Source organism: Carassius gibelio, chromosome B2 (genome assembly GCF_023724105.1).
Source record: "Carassius gibelio isolate Cgi1373 ecotype wild population from Czech Republic chromosome B2, carGib1.2-hapl.c, whole genome shotgun sequence".
Classification (NCBI taxonomy): domain Eukaryota; kingdom Metazoa; phylum Chordata; class Actinopteri; order Cypriniformes; family Cyprinidae; genus Carassius; species Carassius gibelio.
In genome coordinates, this window is record NC_068397.1 from 1,250,033 (window position 1) to 1,271,991 (window position 21,959).

The following is a 21,959-nucleotide window of genomic DNA, read 5'->3' on the forward strand; positions in this document are numbered from 1 at the left end:
GAGAGAGAGAGAGAGAGAGAGAGAAATCAGAAGAGAGAGAGAGAGAGAGAGAGAGAGAGATATCAGAAGAAGCTTGGCAAAGATCTACCTTTATTGCTATTAATTTCTCAGCAAAACTAATGAGAAATAAACGGACATATTATGCCTCTTCATCTTCAGAGAGTAATAATAATGGTAACGAGTGACTATGAGGAACAGATTGGAGAGACTGAGGGTTAGCAGATCTTCTAATCAACTTCCAGAGAAACAGGACATTAGTAAACATCCTGAGCCCCCTCATCAACAGAAATCTTTATGCTACAGCAAATTAACTTCAGGATTAGCTAACAGAAGCCTTGTTAATACATACTTCAGTAGATCAAAACATCCATAAACCTGAGGTCATCACAATGCCCAAAATTTCCCCGTCACCTGTAGTTTTATTAACTCACTCCATGCACATGACTATGTTTAGCTTGAAATGTTATAAGCAGCAGCTATGCAAACTATTTTCCATTTGCTTTTCTGTTTCTATCTCAGGACGTCTAGAACTAGAGATCAGAAAGGTAATATCATTTCATCCAGTGATCTTTGTGTTTTCTGTCTTATGAGGTGTACTGCACAATGACTTATGTTCAGAAACTGTGAGACCACTGCGACTGCTGAACTCACAGCAGGTGAAATGAAAGGAATGATTTCATCAATATTTTCATTAATATCTGATAGTATTGACAATTTTAAAATAATTGCAGTGGTACAATAGTTTATGCTTGTGTTGTGCATATCTTCTTAGACCATCTAATATGTATTTCAGAATGAATGTGTAATATACCAAAAAAAGATTAAAACTCCTGTGCAATCTGTACAATCTCACACTTTATTGAAATAAACTCATGGGGTTATATGTACACATTACATTTATATCCAATAAATTAATAGTTTGAGAATAAATAGAGCAGCACTCTTAAATATGTGAAATGCATACAGGGAGTCCATAAAGACATCATGTCTAAAGTGAGGTAGACAACTTATTTTAAACACATAGTCAAATAAAATAGCAATTAAAACTGGGTTTACGGAAAACAAACCGATGAAACTGTTTACAGACTATCCATGTCCAAATAGGTTCACTCTGGACATATGCTGTGCAAAAATGGTTATACGGAACTAAAGTGGTCAGGAAAAACCACAGCGAACAAAGAGAATCACAGATTTGTCGTAAAATATCATACTGTTGAATAAACGTCATCGTGGAGCACAGATTTAATCTGAGTTTGTCAAGTTCCAGATCTGGATCTCGCTGAGGTGGAGTTTGAAAAACATCATGTTTTCTAGTGTCTGTTTCATTCATTCTGGTAGAATTCGGTCAAAAACTAGTTCAGAAATATTAATTAGGTAAGAGCCATATACATAATAAATATGGTACATGAGTGAAGTGGTTGCAGTTTGGTTCAGTGCGTGAGCTCCTGAGGACACTGGGACTCAGACGCCAGATCCTCATGGATTCTCTTCCCGTTCCAGGACGACACACACCAGCAGCGGGGGGGCTGGCCCACCAGAGACGTCTCACACTGACAGACAGACAGAGGAGAGTTAGTGTGCTGTTTCAGCTCAGGTCGGGTCAGTCGGGACACACACACACCTGTTTGGTCTTGAAGAACCCGTGCTGGTCACAGTTGGGCAGGTAGAAGCTGGTGAACTTCTCTCCTAACGTCTGCTGGGCTTCAGTGATCAGATTCAGAGACGCTCGCAGCTCAGTGTGACACGGACCCTAAATCACAAACACAGCACGAGTCAACCAATCACAGATGGCCAGTACACTTAGATATATCAGGCCAACACTCAAGATCTGTGTATCTGAATTAGATATCCAACAATCTGGAGTAACAGAGACTTATTTCTTCAGCACTGAGTTCTGTAATAGTACTAATGAACTGAATAGTCTTAAAATACACAATAACCAGGTTTATATATTTATCATCAATAAATCAAATTTGTTTCCATCTCATACATTGTAGCTAATTGACCTCACAATGAACATTTGTTGATTCTTAACAAATGAATAAATGAATTTATATTATATATATATACTTTATATATATTAAATATGATTTAAAAACTTTATATATTTTAAAGATTAATAATAAACCATAAGCCATATTTTTTGTATGACTGATTAAACAGTGCTATGTTAATATATAACTATAGATATTCAATATTTGAATTACATTTAATAAACAAATACATTTTAAAGTAATTTAGTTTTTGTCATTTTTATTATGTTTTGTTGTTTTAAAATGTCTATAGTTATTTTTTTATTTCGGTTTCAGTTTTTTTTATTGTAGTTTATATTAGATATTAGTGGTAGTTAACTGTAGTAACCCTGTGGCAAAAGGTAACATTTAAATTTATTGGTGTATTTTAAAACGGTGTAATTCAAATGGATGAACATTTTACATATGACTCAGAAACTGAACCGTGCATGTGAGGCTGTTCCTGGAGCATTACTGGATCTGCTGGTTTCAGTACCTGTGGGATCAGTTTCTTCTGGATGGCGTTGACTTTGGCCTTGATGCTCTCCTGAGCCTCCGCTGCGTCCTGCGCGTCCAGAGACCGGTGGAGCCCCAGCAGCTGAAGCAGGGAGCCCTGGTCAGACGTGATGTCCAGCTCATCTAGAGACAACACATGAGTCCTCTATCACCATCGTAAATACTCAATTTTGATATATATGACGGAGTTGCTGAATCCAACCGTCAAACGGTTGACCCCTGCCACGTGTGTATGCGGTCACAAAATACAGTGAAAAGTCCTACATGACAGTACTCGTGTGATTAAGGTGTGATCAAGTCTATACTGCACTTCAATAATGCGACGGAAATATTAATCCTCCACATATTGTGTTTACTCTGAGTATGACTTCAGCCGGATTGAGGTAATCAAAAATCTGTTGACATGGTAGCTTCTTAATCAGAGTAGTGTCTTGATGGTGATAAAATCTGAATATATGTGTCCATGTAAATGTACTGGCTGATGAGAACGCACCTGCTGTCGGGTCGTCCTCGGTGCAGACGGCGTGTCCGCGGGTCAGAGCGTGCAGCGGCCGTGGGTCACCGGGTCTCGGGACACAGCGCAGGCCAGCGCCGCAGGGAGCCGTATAAACACCGCAGGACTCTCCTTTCTTCAGCGCACAGGACATACAGCATCCACAGCCCGGCTCTCGCAGCACCTCTGGACAGTCCGAGGACACGGTGGGGCAGGAGTCCAGCTGCTCACGAGAGCATGGAGCGCAGCGGATGGGTTCAGACCCGATGACCGGAGAAAGATCCGCCGGACAGACGAGGACGCTCACCAACAACACAAACACACACAGCCTTCTCATAGCAGAAGCAGAGGTGTGCTGCTGTGTGTCAGATCTGCTCTCGCTGCGTGTGTGCTGGGCTTTATACCCTGACACGATGACCTCAGAGGAGCACAGGTTTGCTCTGGTTGCGCAGACATCAATATTTACTCTAGATGACTCAACATCTGTGACCGGTTTCACCAGAAACAGGTTCATGATGCTGCTGTTTATCATCTGCACTCTCTGAGGAGGTGAAACAAGTGCTAAAATGTAACTACAGTAATACGCACCTTTAGGGCTTAGTAATGTACCAAGGTGTATCTTTTGAAAATGTTTCATCCCAGTGACAGCTCTTGTAGTCGGATTTCTGAGCATATATAACATTAACGTAGCGTGTAAACACACATTTGCTGGTCACACAGCAGGAGTTATGCGAGCATATCTCAACCATGTGTTTGACCACACTTTGAGTTGGGTCACAAAAACAAGGTCATGTGGTCATTGCATAACAGGACGGGTTAATCTGAGGTCTTCCGCCATCATAACATGTTTATCTTCAGGTGCCTGAGCAGTTATTAAGAGTTCCTGGTGTAGTATTAGTTCAACTTTGGACACTTTGGAGGTCAACCAATAGTTCAAGTCAGTTTTTCAGACACTACAGGATTGTGACTCCAGAAGCATTAATTAAATCAAGCTTTAATGGTAAGCATATCTTATGAAATCAAGCTTTGTTTGCCTGCTGGAACAAACACGGCGGATGTTGTTCAGGATCGCTTTAGGTCCATCGCTGCCTATACGCACACGCCACGAGCAAATCATTTACATCCCACCCACACTAGTCCAGCCATAGATTGTGCAAGAAGAACAAAAACAGACCCCCGGAGATGGAGAATTCAACTTCAGAAAAAGGCATTTAAAAAAAAAAAAAACACCAACGATGACCTCAGGTGTCGAGAGCGCTGAAGATGTGCAGAAGCTCACTGTCTGAGGGATGTTCACTCAACGGTCAGCTCGTGTGTCGTGGCCTCCTCGATGTCTCGCATCAGATTCACCAGCCACGGAGACAGATTCATCTGTGAGACACGGAGTCAACCATCAAACCAGGACCATGCCATGATAGCACAAGACCAGAGGAAATACATACATTCTACTATAAACTTTTACAAATATTATTCCTCACAGCATTTGGCTAAGCTTTTTAACCCCTAGATATTGCTGTACAGCGTGTACACTAACAGAGGTGAAGCTGTTACCGTTGGGTTACGTGTGTTTCTATATGAATAGCGCAGCTGGTTTTAAACTCTTCACCTTATGAGACGGTGACTTGCTTGTTCGTTTAGTTGTCTGTCTATCATGGTGTCTGGTAGGCACTCGAAGCTCTTCGAGGGTTAAACTCCAGTCTGTGCTGGTCTGATGGATGCTCTGAGCTCCAGACACCAGCTCCAGAGACTCGTCAGGCTCCACCAGCTCTGAGATGGTGTGTAAGGAGCTCATGAAGAACACCGCGAGTCTGTTCTTCAACAAGAACCTCCTTTAGCCACGGAGCAGATGGATAAAGTCAAAAACTTCAGGGTGAAATGACTGTCCTGAAATTATCAAATTAAAAGTTAAATTCCTGAGAATGATAGAATTCATTATTGGCATAATCATTTATTTTTAATTCTTGAAAAAATAGAATAAAAAAGATAATAATAATGTTGCAGACTCAAAGTCATGTGCTGCAACTACTTGAAAGATGCCTAAAACACAGCATGCACAAAAAGTGATTTGAAGGAAAAGAGCTATTTATGACTCGGCAAATGAAGCTCAGTTAAGAGGGTTGTGCAACATTTTCTTAAAAATGTTATAAAAGCATTTCAAAACCACAGTGAAAACAAAAAGTGCATTTCTGAGAACTTGGCACATAAAAAGGTTCTAGTTTTAGCATGGAGGCTTGTATAAATCACTGACCGGATTGCTCTCTGTCTAATCTTGCTTCTGTCTAGAAGAAACAGTTGAGATAATCCAGAGATACTTTTCCACCAGGCCACACAGATCCTGGATGTGCTGTAGGTTACTCTGTTACCTGCTACTAACACACATCACCTGACATCACCTGATGACCGTGGTCACCTGGGGACATCATCAGATGCAGACAGAAGAAGAAACACTGCGTCCACTGGCCTGGATGAAGGAAAACACACAGGTGAGTCAGGACTGTGTACATGCTTTTGATGACTGACACAAGATACATTTACAAATAGCCTTTTCTTCTGTATTCATTTCAAATTTAATAATGCATGCAGAATCTAATTAAATGTGACCCTGGAGCACAAAACCAGTCTTAAGTGTCAGTTTTTCGAAATTGAGATCTATGCATCATCTGGAGCTGAATAAATGATCTCTCCATTGATGTGTGGTTTGTTCGGAGGACAATATTTGTCTGAGATACAACTATCTGAAAATCTGGAATCTTGAGGGAGCAAAACAATCTAAATAATGAGAAATTCATCTTTAAAGTTGTTCAAATTAAGTTCTTAGCAATGCATATTACTAATCAGTTTTTATATATTTATGGTAGGAAATTGACAAACTATCTTCATGGAACATGATCTTTACTTAATATCCTAATGATTTTTGGCATAAAATAAAAAAATTATAATTTTGATTAAGAAGAGGTTGTTATTTTTATTTATTTATTTATTTTTTGACTATTGCTACAAATATACACCTGTGCTACTTATGAGAGCTTCTGTGCTACAGGACACAAATATCTGCAACATCACAGCATGATCATTTCTGATTTAGTGCAGTGGTTCTTAACTCTGTTCCTGGGAACACATGTCTCTCTTATAAGACACACCTGATTTAGATCCTCAGCTCGTTAGGAGAGTCTCCATCTCAAGAACATCTCTCTGCAGGAAAGTAATGGGAGTTACCAGATCAGGGTGTTCTTGCACATGATACCTGATTGGCTGAAGTCATAGTGATGTTAGGTTTAGGGGGTGGGGTTGGGTAAGGGGGATCATTTTGATTGCATGATTTAGAAACACCCAGCAGTTTGAAAACACCCACAAGGTTATAAACGCCCACTTCTGCTCTGCAGAGACCTAAGTCTCATCTCCATGAACTGATCTGAGTGTGTCAAATAATGCAGACCGGAGCCTTGTCCAAATACTCACTCGTCTCTGCACTAGACTACTTCTGTGATGTGTTTCCTGTATTTGACCAAGTGTTCAAGTGAGCATGAAGACCACAAGTGTGTGTAGAACTGTTCATCACCTGATAGGATGCACTTATAGTACTGTAAAAATGCAAGTGTTTACATAGCTTTACTTTAATTTTAATTCTAAATGTCTTTTCAGTGGTCTCTATAACATGACCATTTTAATTTGTGGTGTTTTGAATTAAATGATAAAAAGCAGTTCCAAATGTTGTACAAAATAAATAATTAAGCAAAAAACGTGTAGCACTTTGTTTTACTACCAATTCATAAGTAATACCTAATTATTATTAATATTTAACAAAAAATGGAAAGGTTTCGTGACCTCTCGCAATCTTGGCAAAAAGTTTTTTTTAAATTTATTTCCACAGCATGATGCATGATGGGATACACTAAGCCTTGAATACCGCTCCGGAGATAGTGTGGATGTAGTGTGTGTTAAGGGCAATGCGCTTTGGAGTTTTTAAGATCTGGAAAGTCTTGCACGCTCACTTCCTGTCGCACGCAAACACACTCTCAAGTGACCAAGAGCCCATGTGTGGGTATTTGGACAAGGCACAGGATTAAAAACCACTGATCATGTTCTCATTAGGAATGTGGAAGGATGTTATCTAATGACTAGCAGAAGAATCCCTGACATTAATGCAGAGCAGATGACCAAATTGAGCTCGAGGAGAAGATCAAGACAGGACCAGGACAGAACAAGTGACTAGGGGAACTCCAGAGAGACCTCGAGGTTTAGGATTGCTGGACTGGACTGGGACCTCAAAGAACGCCCCCCCACCCCTTTTATGAGCATCAGCACATAAAAAATACAAATACAATGGTCAAAAGTTGAGAACAGTTGTACTTTAATACTTTCTTTATTACAAACTTGTTTTGCTCAGGTTTACACTGTACAAAGGACAGTATATCATTCATCGCTGTATTTACAAATACACTTCTGTATATCAAAGAGCTAAAAGGCAAATGACTTTAAGCACCACAAGCGTGTCAAATAAGGCAAGAATACTGTTTCGACAGTACAGAGAGCGACTGAGAGATCGATTCATACCCTGAAGAAGAAAAGCATCATGATTCAAAACATCAGAATGAAAATAAACATCTGCCATAGAAATATAAAAAGAGTCATTGTTTCTCCTCACAAACAGTCTCAGAAATGTACAGAATCAGAGAATGAGTTTGTGCTTGTAAACACACACCAGTCTACAGAGATCTATACACTGTGTGTGAGTGTTTTCCTCGTGGACGGGTTGTTGACCTCAGTGTCAGTAGATGGTCACTGTACTCTTGTGCCCACATAGACTACACATTACTGACCTCTTTAACATCAAACCATCCGCCTGGCTCAGGTAGAAGCCCCAGAAACACACCACACATTCATGAGTGAAGTCCTCTTGTGCACAGAGTATTTGATCGTGTCAGTCATGTCACACTGTTATTATTACGGTGAGTGCTGATGACAAAATCAGATCCAATCAATACACCTACATTTACATTTAGTCATTTAGCAGATGCTTTTATCCAAAGCGACTTACAAATTAGGACAATGGAAGCAATCAAAAACAAGAGAGCAATGATACAAATGCTATAACATGTCTCTGTTACCTTAAACGCAGTGCATGGAACAAGGGCTTTTAAATAATAAACAACACAATAAACAAGATCTTCTTGATGTTGAATAAAGCAAATCTGCAGGATCGGACAGTTTTAGCAATGTGGTCTGAGAAAGTCAGCTGATCATCAATCATAACTCCAAGGCTTCTAGCTGTTTTTGAACAAGTTATGGTTGATGTGCCTAACTTGATGAAACAACGGGTTTGCTGGAACCAGAAGCAGTTCTGTCTTGGCAAGGTTGAGTTGAAGGTGATGGTCCTTCATCCAGCAAGTATGAAGATGCGAGTAGTTACCGTCGGATCATCAGGATGGAATGAGAGGTAGAGTTGAGTGTCATCAGCATAGCAGTGGTATGAAAAGCCATGTTTCTGAATGACAGAACCTAATGATGCCATGTAGACAGAGAAGAGAAGTGGTCCAAGAACTGAGCCCTGAGGCACCCCAGTAGTTAGATGTTGAGACTTGGACACCTCACCTCTCCAAGATACTTTGAAGAACCTATCTGATAGGTAAGACTCAAACCATTGAAGTGTTGTTCCTGAGATGCCTTTTGCCAGTAGGGTTGATAGGAGGATCTGGTGGTTAACTGTGTCAAAAGCAGCGGACAGATCAAGCAAGATAAGTACTGAAGATTTGGATTCTGCTCTTGCCAGTCTTAGAGCTTCAACAACTGAGAGCAAGGCTTCACACTTCAGACTGAGATTTAATTTCATTGGCACATATTCAGCACGTTGAGGTTTGTCCCTGTTAATCACACACTTTATCACAGCACACACACACAGTGGGGTCCACATGCCTGACACCACACTGACAGTCTAAGACACAAAATATAGTTTAAATCTGCAAAGAAACATTGTTTAATAAATCAGCAGCTGACAAAAGCTAACTACATCTCTGTGACGAGTGGGGCGGGGCTGAGAGCTGTGGGAATGGTGCGAGGCCGGTGGAGTGATTGGAAATGAGCGACACCTGCTCGACCCACCACCGATCTCGAGTCCCATGGAGGAGATGGAAGGATATAAAACAGGAGAGAGAGGACCAGACCTGGATTTTAATTTAGTTTTGATTTTGTTTGTGCGTTGCAGTCGTCTGTGAGGGGCTGCCGCGCTGCTTTGTCTATTTTTTTATTATTTACATTTTTTTCTTTTTTTGTCCACCAGTTCCCGCCTCCTTCTTCCCATGAAAGAACATTGTTACATTGGTGCCGAAGCCCGGGAGGAAGGTGGGACGTGCTGCCGAAGATCCCTCGCCGCTGAAGTGAACCCGTGGTGCCATCGAGCGAGCGTAGCAGCGTATTCAGTCATGAGAATGTGAAACTGAAGCTTTTTCAGTGCAGTGTCATATGATTTGGACTCCACTTTATAAATTAATATAAATATCAGGTTGTTATTTATAGTGTCAGGACAGTCTATCAGTGTGACTACAGCTGAGGATGATGATGAGGATAAAGCTGTTATCAAACTCCCTGATTTCTCTAGTTCTATATACACAAATAGTGTATTGATATATAATGTCAGTATATGATATAACTGCAATTTTGGAACACCATGAATATGAATTAGAATGTGCTTTTAACATACCATCTCTGTATTTAAAAACAAACTGTATTTAGTCACACTTGAGTGTACTAGTGTATGAAAGATGGTTCACTTGTACTACAAGTGGTAAATTATTATATATTTTTTATAAAACAAAAAGATACTGGACCTTTCATACACCCGGCGCAATGTGATGCAAGGTGCAGTGCAAGTGTGTTAGCTAGTTTCAGTCCGGCGCCGTTCGCATTTTCCTGTCCAGAGCCACGTCGTTTAATTAGCAAATGCATTAAACAATGCAATGCTTAAAAAGAGGTGTGTTCAGGCGCTTTTCTATTTTAAGGAGCTGAAAATAGACTGTGCCATAGACCAACTCAAACCAACTCAAAACTCTGAAGTCTAAAGTCAATGGCACAATATTTTTTTGTTATTTAAAGAGCGTGTTGGTAGAAAATGCACGTCTGGGCGGGTCCACAGTGTGCACTAACTTTGCTTATTACACACAGGGATGCACATCACACAAACATGCCAAAAATTAAAAACAAAAGGATTACAGTGTAAAAGAATATTATTGTGTAGGCTACATAAATACAAAAATGATTAAAAATACAGACATTGCGTGTATTAGAATTAGGCTACCTATTTGCAATTCAGCCTATTACTACTTATAATAATGAATTAAATTCTACTTCATCCTATAACTTCTTCACCTCGGAAAGATTTGGTGGATTCCTGCTTGTCCGGTAGATGATCTGCTCGAGCGCTTTAACTTCGCACATGAGCAGATCGGTTTCTTCGTTCAGCTTTTACGCCAACATATTCCGCCATTTAAATAGGAAGAATTGGAGATGACACTCTGATTGGTTTATTGAACGTTATGCCCCGGCACACGGACTGCTTTTGCGTCGTTAAAATAGCAGAAGTGGATTTGGACGGCCTGAGTGCACCTGCGCCATGCACTTTACACTTTGCATTTAGATCGTTAAAATAGGGCCCACTATGTTAAAAGCACATTTTAGTTCATATTCATAGTGTCCCAAAATAGCACAGTAGAGTACACTTAGATGACCTTAAGTTTATAATAAGAAGCACTAAAGAATCATTTTTTAGTATATTAAGTAAAAAATTATTGCATAAAGTACATTATGGAAGTGAACATAGGTGTTCCTGAATAAAGGGAAGAGGGTTAATTCTTTCCTCCTGCAGATGATTGGTCCTACATCCCCCCCTTGACCTCCTGTTCTTCTCTTAGCATAGGCACATTAGCGGTGGTGCTTCATGACCCCGGAGTGCTGCTTCTCACGCTGACCCGGCCACGGACACGGTACCGTCGTCTTTGGTGTGTGTGCTGCTGGAGCGGGCGATGGCGTGAACCCTGCGCTCCAGGCCCCCGGTGTGATGCGGCGCTCGGCTCCCAGGGTCCTGCGCTTTACCCTCCAGGAAATATGTGAGCATCTGACCTTTGCCCTTCACGCTGACATTGCCACGGCACACCAGATCATAGTCGCTCTGAAGCAGACGGTTGACTTCCTCCGTCACCTGGAAGATCAGCCATGCTCAAATCAATATACTGTACATACACATTTGCATCGCATCAAATTGCATAGAAAAAAATAAAATAAAATAAAAAAAACTAGTTAAGACGTATACAAGGATGTTTCTAATGCAATAACAATCACTTGCATTACAGAGTGTATGAATTATTGTGATATTTCGACAGTCACAGAATTATCTAGGCGTACCTGTATCTTCCCAGGCTCTCCGGTGCTGTCCATGCGGCTGGCTACGTTCACCGTGTTTCCCCAGATATCATACTGTGGCCGACGGGCCCCGATGACCCCAGCCACCACCGGACCCACATTAATACCTGAACAATCAGAAATAAATAATCAGAAAACATCATCCACCACCGCTTCTGTATTCACTGAGAATAAGACGTGACGACACAGAGCTAGAAACAGGTTCGGAGTCAAACACAGCAGTACATGCGTGGAAACATACCCACTCTCAAGACGAAGTCATTATATGACTGGTAGTTGATTTCATCCAGAACGTCAAACATCTCGATGGCGAAGTCTGCGATGGTGCTCAGGTGCTCTGATGTGGATTTCTTTTCCTGTAAAGGAGTAAACGAATGCTGTTCTTAGATGTTCTGTATGTATTACTCTCATCGTGTCCTGTGTTGCTGGTTTATTGACCTTGGTTCCGATGGTGGGCACCAAACCCACCGCTGCCATGTACGTGCTGCCGATGGTCTTGATCTTCTCAATGTCTTTATAACACTCTTTATCCAGGAGCTGCAATGAAATGGACATAGATTGGATCATCATTGCTTGAGATAAAAAAAGCAATAATCGAAACAGTATTATTTTAATATAACTGAGATAGTATTATAATTTGTAATATTTTGGAAAAAAATATATTTGTATATTTTCTGCTTCATGTAAATTTTTAGTTAAATTTTAAGTCTATGTTTAGGAGCAATGACCTCGTCGAAGTCGGCGATGATCTCGTTGAGCAGCCGCAGACACTCCACACCCATGTTGTTTCCATCCAGCTCGATGTAGAAGTCATTAAAGTTGGGGATGGAAGCGAACAGAACACCAACCTGAGCGTAGGACTGGTAATACAGATCCTGTAACACCAGAAGCACACCGTCAGCTCGTGTTCATGACACACATCACGTCACACAGCGCTGCGGCGAACTCTCACCATGTCTCTGGGGTTAGACAGCAGGAAGTGTTGAGCCACGTGAACCGGCAGCAGGTTGAACAGGATCCTCTTGTTGTCCAGTTTAACTTTCTCCATGCCATCTCTCTCCTCCTCCGCCTGAACACACACACACACACACACACACACACACACATGTTTGTTTTTGTGTAAAGTGTGTTCATCCCATAGGTGTAATGGTTTTTATTCTGTACAAACTGTATATTCTATGTCCCTTCACCAACCCTACACCTAACCCTAACCCTCACAGGAAACTTTCTGCATTTTTACTTTCTCAAAAAAACTCATTCTGTATGATTTATAAGTGTTTTGAGAAATGGGGACATGGGTTATGTGCTCATAAGTCACACTCTCCTTGTAATACCTGTGTCATCCCCATGTCATTATACAGAGTTGAGTCCTGATATGATACACACACACACACACACACACACTCACACACACACTCTCACACACACAAACACACACACACTCACACACACACACATGTTGGTTCTTATGGTTTATGAGGACTCTCCTTGGCGTAATGGTTGTTATGCTGTACAAACTGTATTTTCTATCACTCTATACCAACCTGTTCATTTTTTGTTTCAACTATAATACCCTGGTTTTTACAGCATGTTTGATCAATGATTACAGTCTTGGTAAGCAGAAGAGACTTCTTTTCAAAAAGATTCAAACATTTTAATGTCCCAGCGACCCTACAGAGGATGAGTGTGACTGCAGTATCAGGTTCGGTGATGTTCTCCTGTACCTGTGTGGCCCAGAGGAAGTCCAGGCGCAGCTTGAGCTCCATCAGTCTGGAGTGAAGGGCGAGAGCGGTGGAGAACAGCAGCAGAGAGAGGATGGGCTCCAGACCGCGAGCGCTCATCAACACCGTCCTGCACACACAAACACACAGCATCTCAGAGAAAGGCTTATGTTCTGAGCTTATCTTTCACTGATAGTAGTTGTGATGGTGTGTGTATCCAGTGCTCTGTGGAGTGTGTCTCACCCCGAGGAGCGTCTGAATCCGCTGAGCTCCAGCACGGTGATGTACAGCAGCAGCAGCAGCAGCAGCAGAAAGAGTTTGGACAGCCAGGACACTCGCAGGAACAGCACCACGGTCAGCGTCCCCAGCATGCAGCACAGCAGGGCGTACGGCGCTCCTTCACACGGCAGCTCCGCCATGGTGCAGTTCAGCCCTGCGGACACATCGATGATCACGATGGAGTGTGTGGAGTTAGACGGCCAGAGCCACGGCATGCAGCCCACCTGACACACACACACACACACAGAGATGGGTTTAATGCACTGAGAATGAAAAGAAAACTGCGCTCATCAAGATATTTCATGTGTTGTGAATCTCTGTGATACTTCAGTCTGGATTAACTGAACCTGAGCACTAATGTTAAGTCAAGTCACCATTATTTATATTGCACTTTTTACAATGCAGCTTTACAGTATTAAAGAGGTAAATAGTGCCTCAGGACAGACGAGAGCAGCAGTTTAACTCTAGGTTCTGAGTATGCAGCAGGTTCAGCTCCAGTAAAGTGATGTTAGAGTGATTACCACACAGGCCTGGGCCACGGCGTGTATTAAGAGCACTATAGACACACACAGGACGGTGCGGATCCGTACGCTGAGGCACCCTGGAAAACACTGACACACACAGAGATTAATGACGACTCGCACAGTGGAAGATCAGCTTACAGATAGGAATTAGTCAGCTTCTGAAAAAAATATACAATGAAATAAAATCAAATAAAAACTTTTACCACAGTACATGCTAAGGAAATCTTAATATTTGCAAATGTTAACATATTTATGGCCAGATTTACTAAGAGCATGCTCCAAAACAAACCTTTTGGTGTTAAAAACCCAGTGTCAGGATTCACTGAAGACACACAGTGAAACATCAGTGATGAAGAGACGTGCTCACAGATATTATTGCTTCTGCATAGTTAGTATACTCCCTTTCAGAGGAGAGGGAATCTAAAATGAGGTGACACTGAAGATGACACATGATGGTGTTGAGTGATCTTACCTGAACTCTAGAGATGTGCAGGTACATGATGCACACGACCAGGAAACAGATGCAGAAGACCAGCAGCACCAACACGAGCCTCCGCCTGAGAACAGATGATAACAGTCAACACGCTGTGTGACGAGGACGCCTGCTCATCTCACTCCAACTCTCAATAGGAACGTCCACACATCAGCATGAACACACATTATTCATCTTTAGTCAAACTATCTGGCTTCAGTATCACTGTGCGATTGAACATTTTTAGAGTTGAATTAATTATTAAATAAATATATAAAGTGTGATTTTTGTCATGCAATTCTGACTTTTCTCAGATTTTTTAGTTTACATCATGCAATGGAATACAAATTAAAAAGTTGTAATAAGCAAATTTATATCTAAAAATTCAGACTTTTTTCTCTTCCAAATTATTACTTCACATCATGCAATTCAGTTTTTCTTTCTTTCAAAACATGGATAAAAAATAAAAGGCAATCCTCTACAAACTACGGTTTGAATGTCTGAAACACTGCATTCTCTAGGATATCACTGTCTGGTGTATGTTGTGGGTGTTGTTTTTATTCTCCTCGGTGTGATGGAGGGACGTACTGAGGCATGATGAGCAGGTAGAGGATGGCGATCAGAGCCGTGAGGACGAGAGACAGAAGCACAGCGCCGGTGAAGTACTCGTCATTCAGCTGATGATACTGGAGAAACACAGCACACAACACACTCAAACACACACAGCTTACACTGCTGAACAACCCTGAGCTCTTACAGCTGATCAAATACACACGCTCATCCCAGCCAACATTCACATATGGTTATTTTTGGGGAACCAAAAAGGGATGTTCTGGGAACATTCTCAGGAGCTTCTTTTAATTTTGACCTAAAACCAACCTTTCCAGAATATTGCAGGGAGCTTGTTTTTACATTTTATGATGTTGTTGTTTTTGTTTTTGTTTTGTTTTTTGTTGTAAAAAACTTTTAAAAACCCATACAAAAACTTTATAACCTACAGTTCAAACACTGTAGATGGGAATGTTCTGCACACCTAAAAATAACTTTACTCACTAATCAGAAACAAATATTTTGTTCTGAACCAAAACATTTAGCCGGGATGTCCTAACCCAGGGGTAGGCAAGTTCGGTCCTAGAGAGCCACAGACCTGCAGAGTTCAGTTTCAACCCTAATCAAACACACATGAACAACTCATCAGTCCATTCAGGATTTTAATGTTGAAATCATTTTAATTAGTTTTAACTAGGCCTGAATAATGGGAGCAAAATTATACAGTGCCTCACATTTTACTAAAATGAAGGAAATAATTTATAAAACACGCAACCATTTCTTAATCAGAGTACAGACAGATGTATTTTCCCCAATAAGTTATTTGATAAAATAACGGAAAAGTAACGAATAACAAAATTAGTGCATGACAAAAATGCATGTTGTTTTATTAAAGGGATTTTAAAATATAAATTTAAATATAGGCCTAATATGTGAGAATATTGACATTTTGCATATTAATCCATGTAGCCTAGCTCACTAAAATAGGCTACCACTTTTAATGCTCGATGCAAAGTAAACCACAATTTCTTTAGAATAATATAACACATAATTCATATTATATAAATAATACGGCACACCTATTAAATGTGTCGAATCTAAAATATGGTGTAATACTGTGCAGCTTAGAGATGATATAAGCACAGGCTCACAGGCTTGACATTTATCCTGCTTGAATTCGTTCTAAGAAACGTACATAACTTCATAAGTACTAAACTTTCATCTTTGAATATTAAATATTTTAACTACAGTGTTTTTCTTTCATTTTCCGTGACTGAAGCCGTCAAATGAAACACATCGGTGAGGCAAAACTGGCGTCTATTTGTGAAAATGTGCTTTGATGCGTTTGTTTGGTAACTTGTGGTTAAAGCGCCACTCAGTGGTCAAAAGCTGCAAATGCACTTTGCACTCGTGGCCGCAGAAAGCTCTTTTTGGTTGGCCATCTACTGTATGATTACACATTTAGCAGATGCATTTATCCAAAGTGACTTACAGTGCATTCAGGCTATACATTTTTTTCACCAGTATGTGTGTTCCCTGGGAATTGAACCCACAACCTTTTGCGCTGCTAACACAATGCTCTGTGGTCACAAATCATCAGTGCTTCATACACTGGGGTCAAAACCAGGCCTGTTTACCACAGTAACTCCAGGTTAAGCTCAGCACAGGACTCTCACCCTGCGCTCTCGCTCCGGGTCTCTGTAGGTGAGCGTGAGGTAGTGCAGGTCAGATGTGTGGGACTCCGTCTGCCGGGCCTCGATCAGACGGCTGATGTAGCGGTTGACCCGTGTCCCCGGGCTGCTCTGGGTCGTGTTAGCCGTCGTGGAGGTCCGGTTCCTGAGCTTCTCCGGCACCAAGCGCAGCAACCTCCTCTGCCAATCACAGACATGATCACATGACCACATGATGAGGCTGTGAGAGTGACAGCATCAGCTGCAGATCTCAGACACATCAGTATCAGCATGATTCATTCAGCAAGATGTGTTTTCTCAGAGTCTCATCATACCTTGTCCCCGTCCTCACAGTTCATGACATTGGAGAAGGGAATCTCAGCCTTGAACATCTTGCGGCAGTGCATGAGCTGCACCAACAAGAAACACACCGTCTTAAACTTCATCTTTTTGGCAGGTTTAATGTCTGACAGGATCAGACCAGGAATAATCTGGAAAAAAAACACACTCAAACCGCTCAAATTATGTCAGCCATGTTGAACAATGGCATATATTTACAATAAAAACAGACTGTAAAGCGCTGCCATCATTTATATACATACGAGCTTTATTCTGAAATGACAAATTACTTTATTCATAGAATGTATAATGAAGCCAAATGTGTCCCTGGAGCACAAAAGCAGTCATAGGTAGCACAGGTATATTTGTAGCAATAGACAACAAAACATTGTATGAGTCAAAAAAAAATTATGCCAACAATTATTAGCATATTAAGGAAAGATCATGTTGATATTTTGTAAATTTCCTACAGAAAATAAATCAAAACTTATTTTTGATTAGTAATATACATCGCTAAGAACTTCATTTGGTCAACTTTAAAGATGTTTTTCTCTATATTTAGATATAGATATAGATTTTTTTTTTTTTTTTTTTTTTTTAGATTCTAGATTTTCAAATAGTTGTATCTTGGCCAAATAGTTTCCTCCTGACAAACTAGACATCAATGGAGAGATGATTTATTCAGCTTTGAAATGATGCATAAAACTTAATAAATAAAAAAATGACCCTTATGACTGGTTTTGTCTAGGGAAACAAACAGGGGCATCATGCACTCATTATTTCAGTGGGGCGGGGGGGGGGGCTGAGGGGGATTACTGGGGGGGGGGGGGGGGGGTGGTCAGCAAATAGTATAGAAGACCAAGCAGCAAAACGCTGATGTTTTTTGGGTAACAGCCACTAGGTGACGCCTCTGTAGTGCGGGCGCCATTCTGGGGTGAAAATTCCATCTTGACAACAACACAGATACAGAAATAGAATAACAATGAAAGAGAGGTCAAATTGGAAGACAAGAACACAATGTTTGGCAATCCACTGCAAAAACTATCAGTGAGACTAAAAATCTCACCTTTCATCGTCTTCCCAAAGACCCTCACAGGCAATTGTTCATAGTGTAAAGAATATTTTGTTTTGAAGTGAGACTGAAGTGTCATATGCACCTGCTAAGTTTAACTGTTTTTAGTCTAGAAGTAAACTTAAATCGTTTTAGGAACTGCCATAGAATCCATTATAATGATTTATATGGATATGACACTAAGTAATGAGCTTCCAAAACTTTACACATTCACAAAACTTACATGGTTTCTAGACAACAAAAGGTTTTGTGAAAAAAGGGAAGCGATTAAAATAAAGTCTGTAAAATAAACTGTTAAAAGGATTAGATGATCACTAGTCTAGTGATTGTACGTTATTGTTGTCATTATTCAGGCTGTATTTCAGCTTCAGTGTACAGTACAGACCAAAAAATTGGAAACACCTTCTCATTCAAAGAGGTTTCTTTATTTCCGTAGGGGTGCGCTGGACCACAGACAGAAGGTAAAAGGGCCAACAAGTGCTAAGCCTCTCTCGGGGAACTCCTTCAAGACTGTTGGAAGACCATTTCAGGTGACTAGCTGAATGCCAAGAGTGTGCAAAGCAGTAATCAAAGCAAAAGGTGGCTACTTTGAAGAACCTACAATATGACATATTTTCAGTTGTTTCACACTTTTTTGTTATGTATATAATTTCATATATAATTCCACATGTGTTAATTCATAGTTTTGATGCTTTCAGGGTGAATCTACAATTTTCATAGTCATGAAAATAAAGAAAGCTCTTTGAATGAGAAGGTGTGTCCACACTTTTGGTCTGTACTGTCTGTTTTTTAATGTGCTGATATTTGCCATAGCGACAGCTAGAATCGAGTGGAGTGGCGAATCTCTTTCACTCCAGAATGGCTGAAGCGTAGGGCTGCTGCTGGGCACTTTCACTTGGCTTTCATTTCTTGTCAGTATAAGTTCTTTGGGGTCAGTGGCTTGTCATGCATGTCATGTGACACATAGCAGCCACGATAGCAGTGTATAATTGATATAGGCTTATGTTTTATTTCATTTCTTTTTTCCTTTTTATTCGAAATATTGCCAAATGTGTTAACTATTTCATGAAATATCTCAATTCTGTGTAAGTAAATTTTGCACCATTATACATTATTGTTAGTTAATATAACATATAATGTGCGATGGGCAAAGTAGTCTAATACTGTAATCTATAAACTACACATAAAAACCCGTCTTTTTACTTAAGTACCAGATATGGGTGCATGCCATAAAATATTTTTAATAAGACTGACTTTGTATTTAATGTGAATTTAATAAAAACATTTTAAGTTACTAATTAGAACACTTTCATTGTACAGAAAGAAAGCAAAGAATGTTTACATGATCAAACAGCAGTTTCATTCATTCTAGACAGAGTTCTAGCACTCTCAAAAACTCCTATTATAATCACTAAAGCTGTGTACAGTTTGAAATGAATATCTTACTTACATTCGTACGCACATCTGCACTTTGTTTCTGATGAGAGAATTTGCGAGAGAATTCAGTCAGCGAGCAAGTGAACAAATCAGTGGCATTTCAGCGATGACTCATCTGAACGCCTCTGATTGGTCATTGCATTCATAAGCTTAACAGAATCATGTGTGATTGGTTGTAATGCGGAGCACTGTAAAAACACCTGTGTTTCTGGCTCAACGCCAGCCAGCGAATGCAGTTTTTAATTTAGCAGCTGATGATAAATGTTCTAATCACACCAGTGTGATTATAACAAAATAAATAATATTATTTATAATATTTTTTTGGCTTTTGAAAGCTGCATCCAAAATCCACTCTGGCCCCTCAGTTCTAATGGGAATGACGCCTCTGGTCACCACTGTACATTTAGCAGTTCTTTGTAATTTTTGTAGTCTATGTATAGTTGACCGCTGTTAATTCTGTTGTTCGTTTGGTAATATACAATGGCATGAATAAATGCACCCAAGTGACAAATTTTGATTATAAAAACATTGTGAACATTGTTTTTAAAAATTACAGTCACACTTTTGTTTATGCTCCAATTCTCACTATTGACTATTACTTTTGCCTCAATAAAATCCTAATTTGCTGCTTATTAATTGTTAGTAAGGTAGTTGTTAGGTTTGGGAATGGGTTTTAAGGATAAAGGGATCTAAACTATGCTCATGCAGAATAAGACATTAATATTGTTACGGATCACTCGGGAAGCTGAGGAGTAACAGAATGAAGATGTTTATTGAACAGACACAAGCAGAGGAGCAGGTAGCGATGAGTGAGTACGAGGAAGGATCCGTGCAGGTTGGTAGAAGACTTCTTGGAGGGAAGGTGAGCCACACACACGCACACTGGGGATCTGGGTCTTCGGAAGAAACGCTGGAGAGAGTAGAAGAGGAGTTAGTCCTTATATTAAGCATAAAGGAATGATCTTGTCGCAAACGTGAATGGACAAAGCTTGAGTGCGTGTGTGTGGCTTATATGGTGCTGAGGTGATGGGATAGTGATGTGGATCAGGTGGGTATGATTAGAACTCCGTGCGTCGTGATTGAGTAGAGGTGGAACCTGGCGTGTTTGTAAGAGTACCTCCCTCCCCACGACCTGCTCCTGAGGGCCGGGGACCCCGACGACGTGGTGGGCGTCCTCTTCCCCTGGGAGCTGGTCGGTTGGGATGATTGTAGTGGAAGGTATCGAGTAAGATAGGATCCAGGATGTCATTGCGTGGGACCCAGGAATGTTCCTCTGGACCGTATCCTTCCCAATCCACTAGGTATTCCAGCTGCCCATCACTCCGCCGGGAGTCCAGGATGTCTTTGACTGTGTAGGCTGCGTCGTCATCTAGGAGGAGAGGAGGGGGGCTTCGGCTTAGCCAGGTTCTGTGGAGGGAGAGACAGAAGGATGGTGAGGTTTTAGAAGTGACACATGGAATGTAGGGTGAATCCGGTATTCAGGGGGAAGCTGGAGTTTATAAGTGACCGGATTGATCTGCTGGGTGATGGTGAATGGGCCAATGAATCTGGGACTGAGCTTGCGGTAGGGTAGATGCAGGCGGATGTCCTGGGTGGACAGCCAGACCTTCTGACAGGGTAGGTAGTTAGATAGGTAGCTCAGATCGGCGAAGGTCGGTTGTCATCCTACGTCTGCAAAGTGCCCGCTGAAGTTGGTGATGTGCCACGTCCCAGACCCTCTCGCTCTCCCGGAACCAGTAGTCGATGGCAGGGACATCCGAGGGTTCACCTGACCAGGGGAATAGAGGTGGTTGGTAGCCGAGTACGGACTGGAAAGGAGTGAGTCCGGTGGTGGGTTGGCGGAGGGAGTTTTGTGCGTACTCGACCCACCCCAGGAATTGGTTCCAGGAGTTCTGGTGGCCGTGACAGAAGGTACGGAGGAAGCGTCCAATCTCCTGAACCCTCCTTTCCATCTGCCCGTTCGATTGAGGATGATACCCGGAAGACAGGCTGATGGCCACACCTAGGAGGGAATTGAAGGCTTTCCACACCCAGGAGATGAACTGGGGGCCTTGGTCCGATACGATATCTGCCGAAAGCCGAAGTACCTGAAGACATGGTTGAACAGTAATTCAGCCATTTCCATGGCTGTGGGTAGGCCCTTTAGAGGAAGAAGACGACAGGATTTAGAAAATCTATCCACTATGACTAGAATACAGGTATTGTTATCTGAAGGCGGGAGATCTGTAATGAAATCCACCCCTAGGTGTGACCACGGGTGATTGGGAACGGGCAGAGGATGGAGCTTGCCAGATGGTAGATGGCGAGGGCTTTTGGACATGGCAGAGCTGGTACATCCATTCACGTACCTCCTGACATCCGAGGCCATGTTGGGCCACCAGAAGCATTCCTTCAGCAAAGAGAGGGTTTCATTGACCCCCGGGTGACCAGTGCCAAGTGACGTATGAGTGGAGTGGATGAGTG

The 21,959-nt window shown here is 41.3% G+C and overlaps 2 protein-coding genes across 3 annotated transcripts in view; both read right to left on the minus strand.

Annotated features, from left to right (window-relative positions):
- Positions 1–837: 837 nt before the first annotated feature.
- On the minus strand, positions 838–6,093 carry LOC127950456 (insulin-like growth factor-binding protein 1). 2 transcript variants are annotated; one of them, XM_052547533.1, is made up of 7 exons: positions 6,030–6,093; positions 5,270–5,482; positions 4,628–4,850; positions 3,022–4,392; positions 2,509–2,651; positions 1,622–1,750; positions 838–1,550 (listed from the first exon to the last, which is right to left on the minus strand). In XM_052547533.1, exons 4-7 carry the CDS (start codon positions 3,701–3,703, stop codon positions 1,431–1,433), a joined length of 1,074 nt encoding a protein of 357 aa, XP_052403493.1. In that variant the 5' UTR covers positions 3,704–4,392; positions 4,628–4,850; positions 5,270–5,482; positions 6,030–6,093; the 3' UTR covers positions 838–1,430. The 2 variants fall into 2 exon arrangements, with proteins under 2 accessions (XP_052403493.1, XP_052403492.1); XM_052547532.1 differs by having other exon boundaries at positions 4,628–4,905.
- A 1,262-nt stretch (positions 6,094–7,355) lies between these two features.
- LOC127950468 (adenylate cyclase type 1-like) overlaps positions 7,356–21,959 on the minus strand; it is a 50,622-nt gene continuing 36,018 nt past the window's right edge. The window contains exons 8-20 of the mRNA XM_052547550.1: positions 16,984–17,139; positions 16,655–16,849; positions 15,018–15,115; positions 14,430–14,514; positions 13,955–14,044; positions 13,398–13,657; positions 13,158–13,284; positions 12,386–12,502; positions 12,162–12,308; positions 11,872–11,970; positions 11,675–11,789; positions 11,416–11,540; positions 7,356–11,212 (exon numbers count right to left, since the gene is read on the minus strand). Coding sequence (XP_052403510.1) covers positions 10,973–11,212; positions 11,416–11,540; positions 11,675–11,789; positions 11,872–11,970; positions 12,162–12,308; positions 12,386–12,502; positions 13,158–13,284; positions 13,398–13,657; positions 13,955–14,044; positions 14,430–14,514; positions 15,018–15,115; positions 16,655–16,849; positions 16,984–17,139 — 1,854 coding nt within the window. The 3' untranslated portion in view covers positions 7,356–10,972. The remainder of the gene's footprint in view (positions 11,213–11,415; positions 11,541–11,674; positions 11,790–11,871; positions 11,971–12,161; positions 12,309–12,385; positions 12,503–13,157; positions 13,285–13,397; positions 13,658–13,954; positions 14,045–14,429; positions 14,515–15,017; positions 15,116–16,654; positions 16,850–16,983; positions 17,140–21,959) is intronic.

Bases quoted from the DNA above. Each gene is read 5' to 3' on its own strand.
- LOC127950456 (XM_052547533.1), bottom strand. From the start codon at position 3,703: ATGTTATATATGCTCAGAAATCCGACTACAAGAGCTGTCACTGGGATG. The intron at 1,751-2,508 runs GTACTGAAACCA...TTTGTGATTTAG, and splicing joins AGAAGAAACTGATCCCACAG to GGTCCGTGTCACACTGAGCT. The intron at 1,551-1,621 runs GTGTGTGTGTGT...TCTGTCTGTCAG, and splicing joins GGTTCTTCAAGACCAAACAG to TGTGAGACGTCTCTGGTGGG.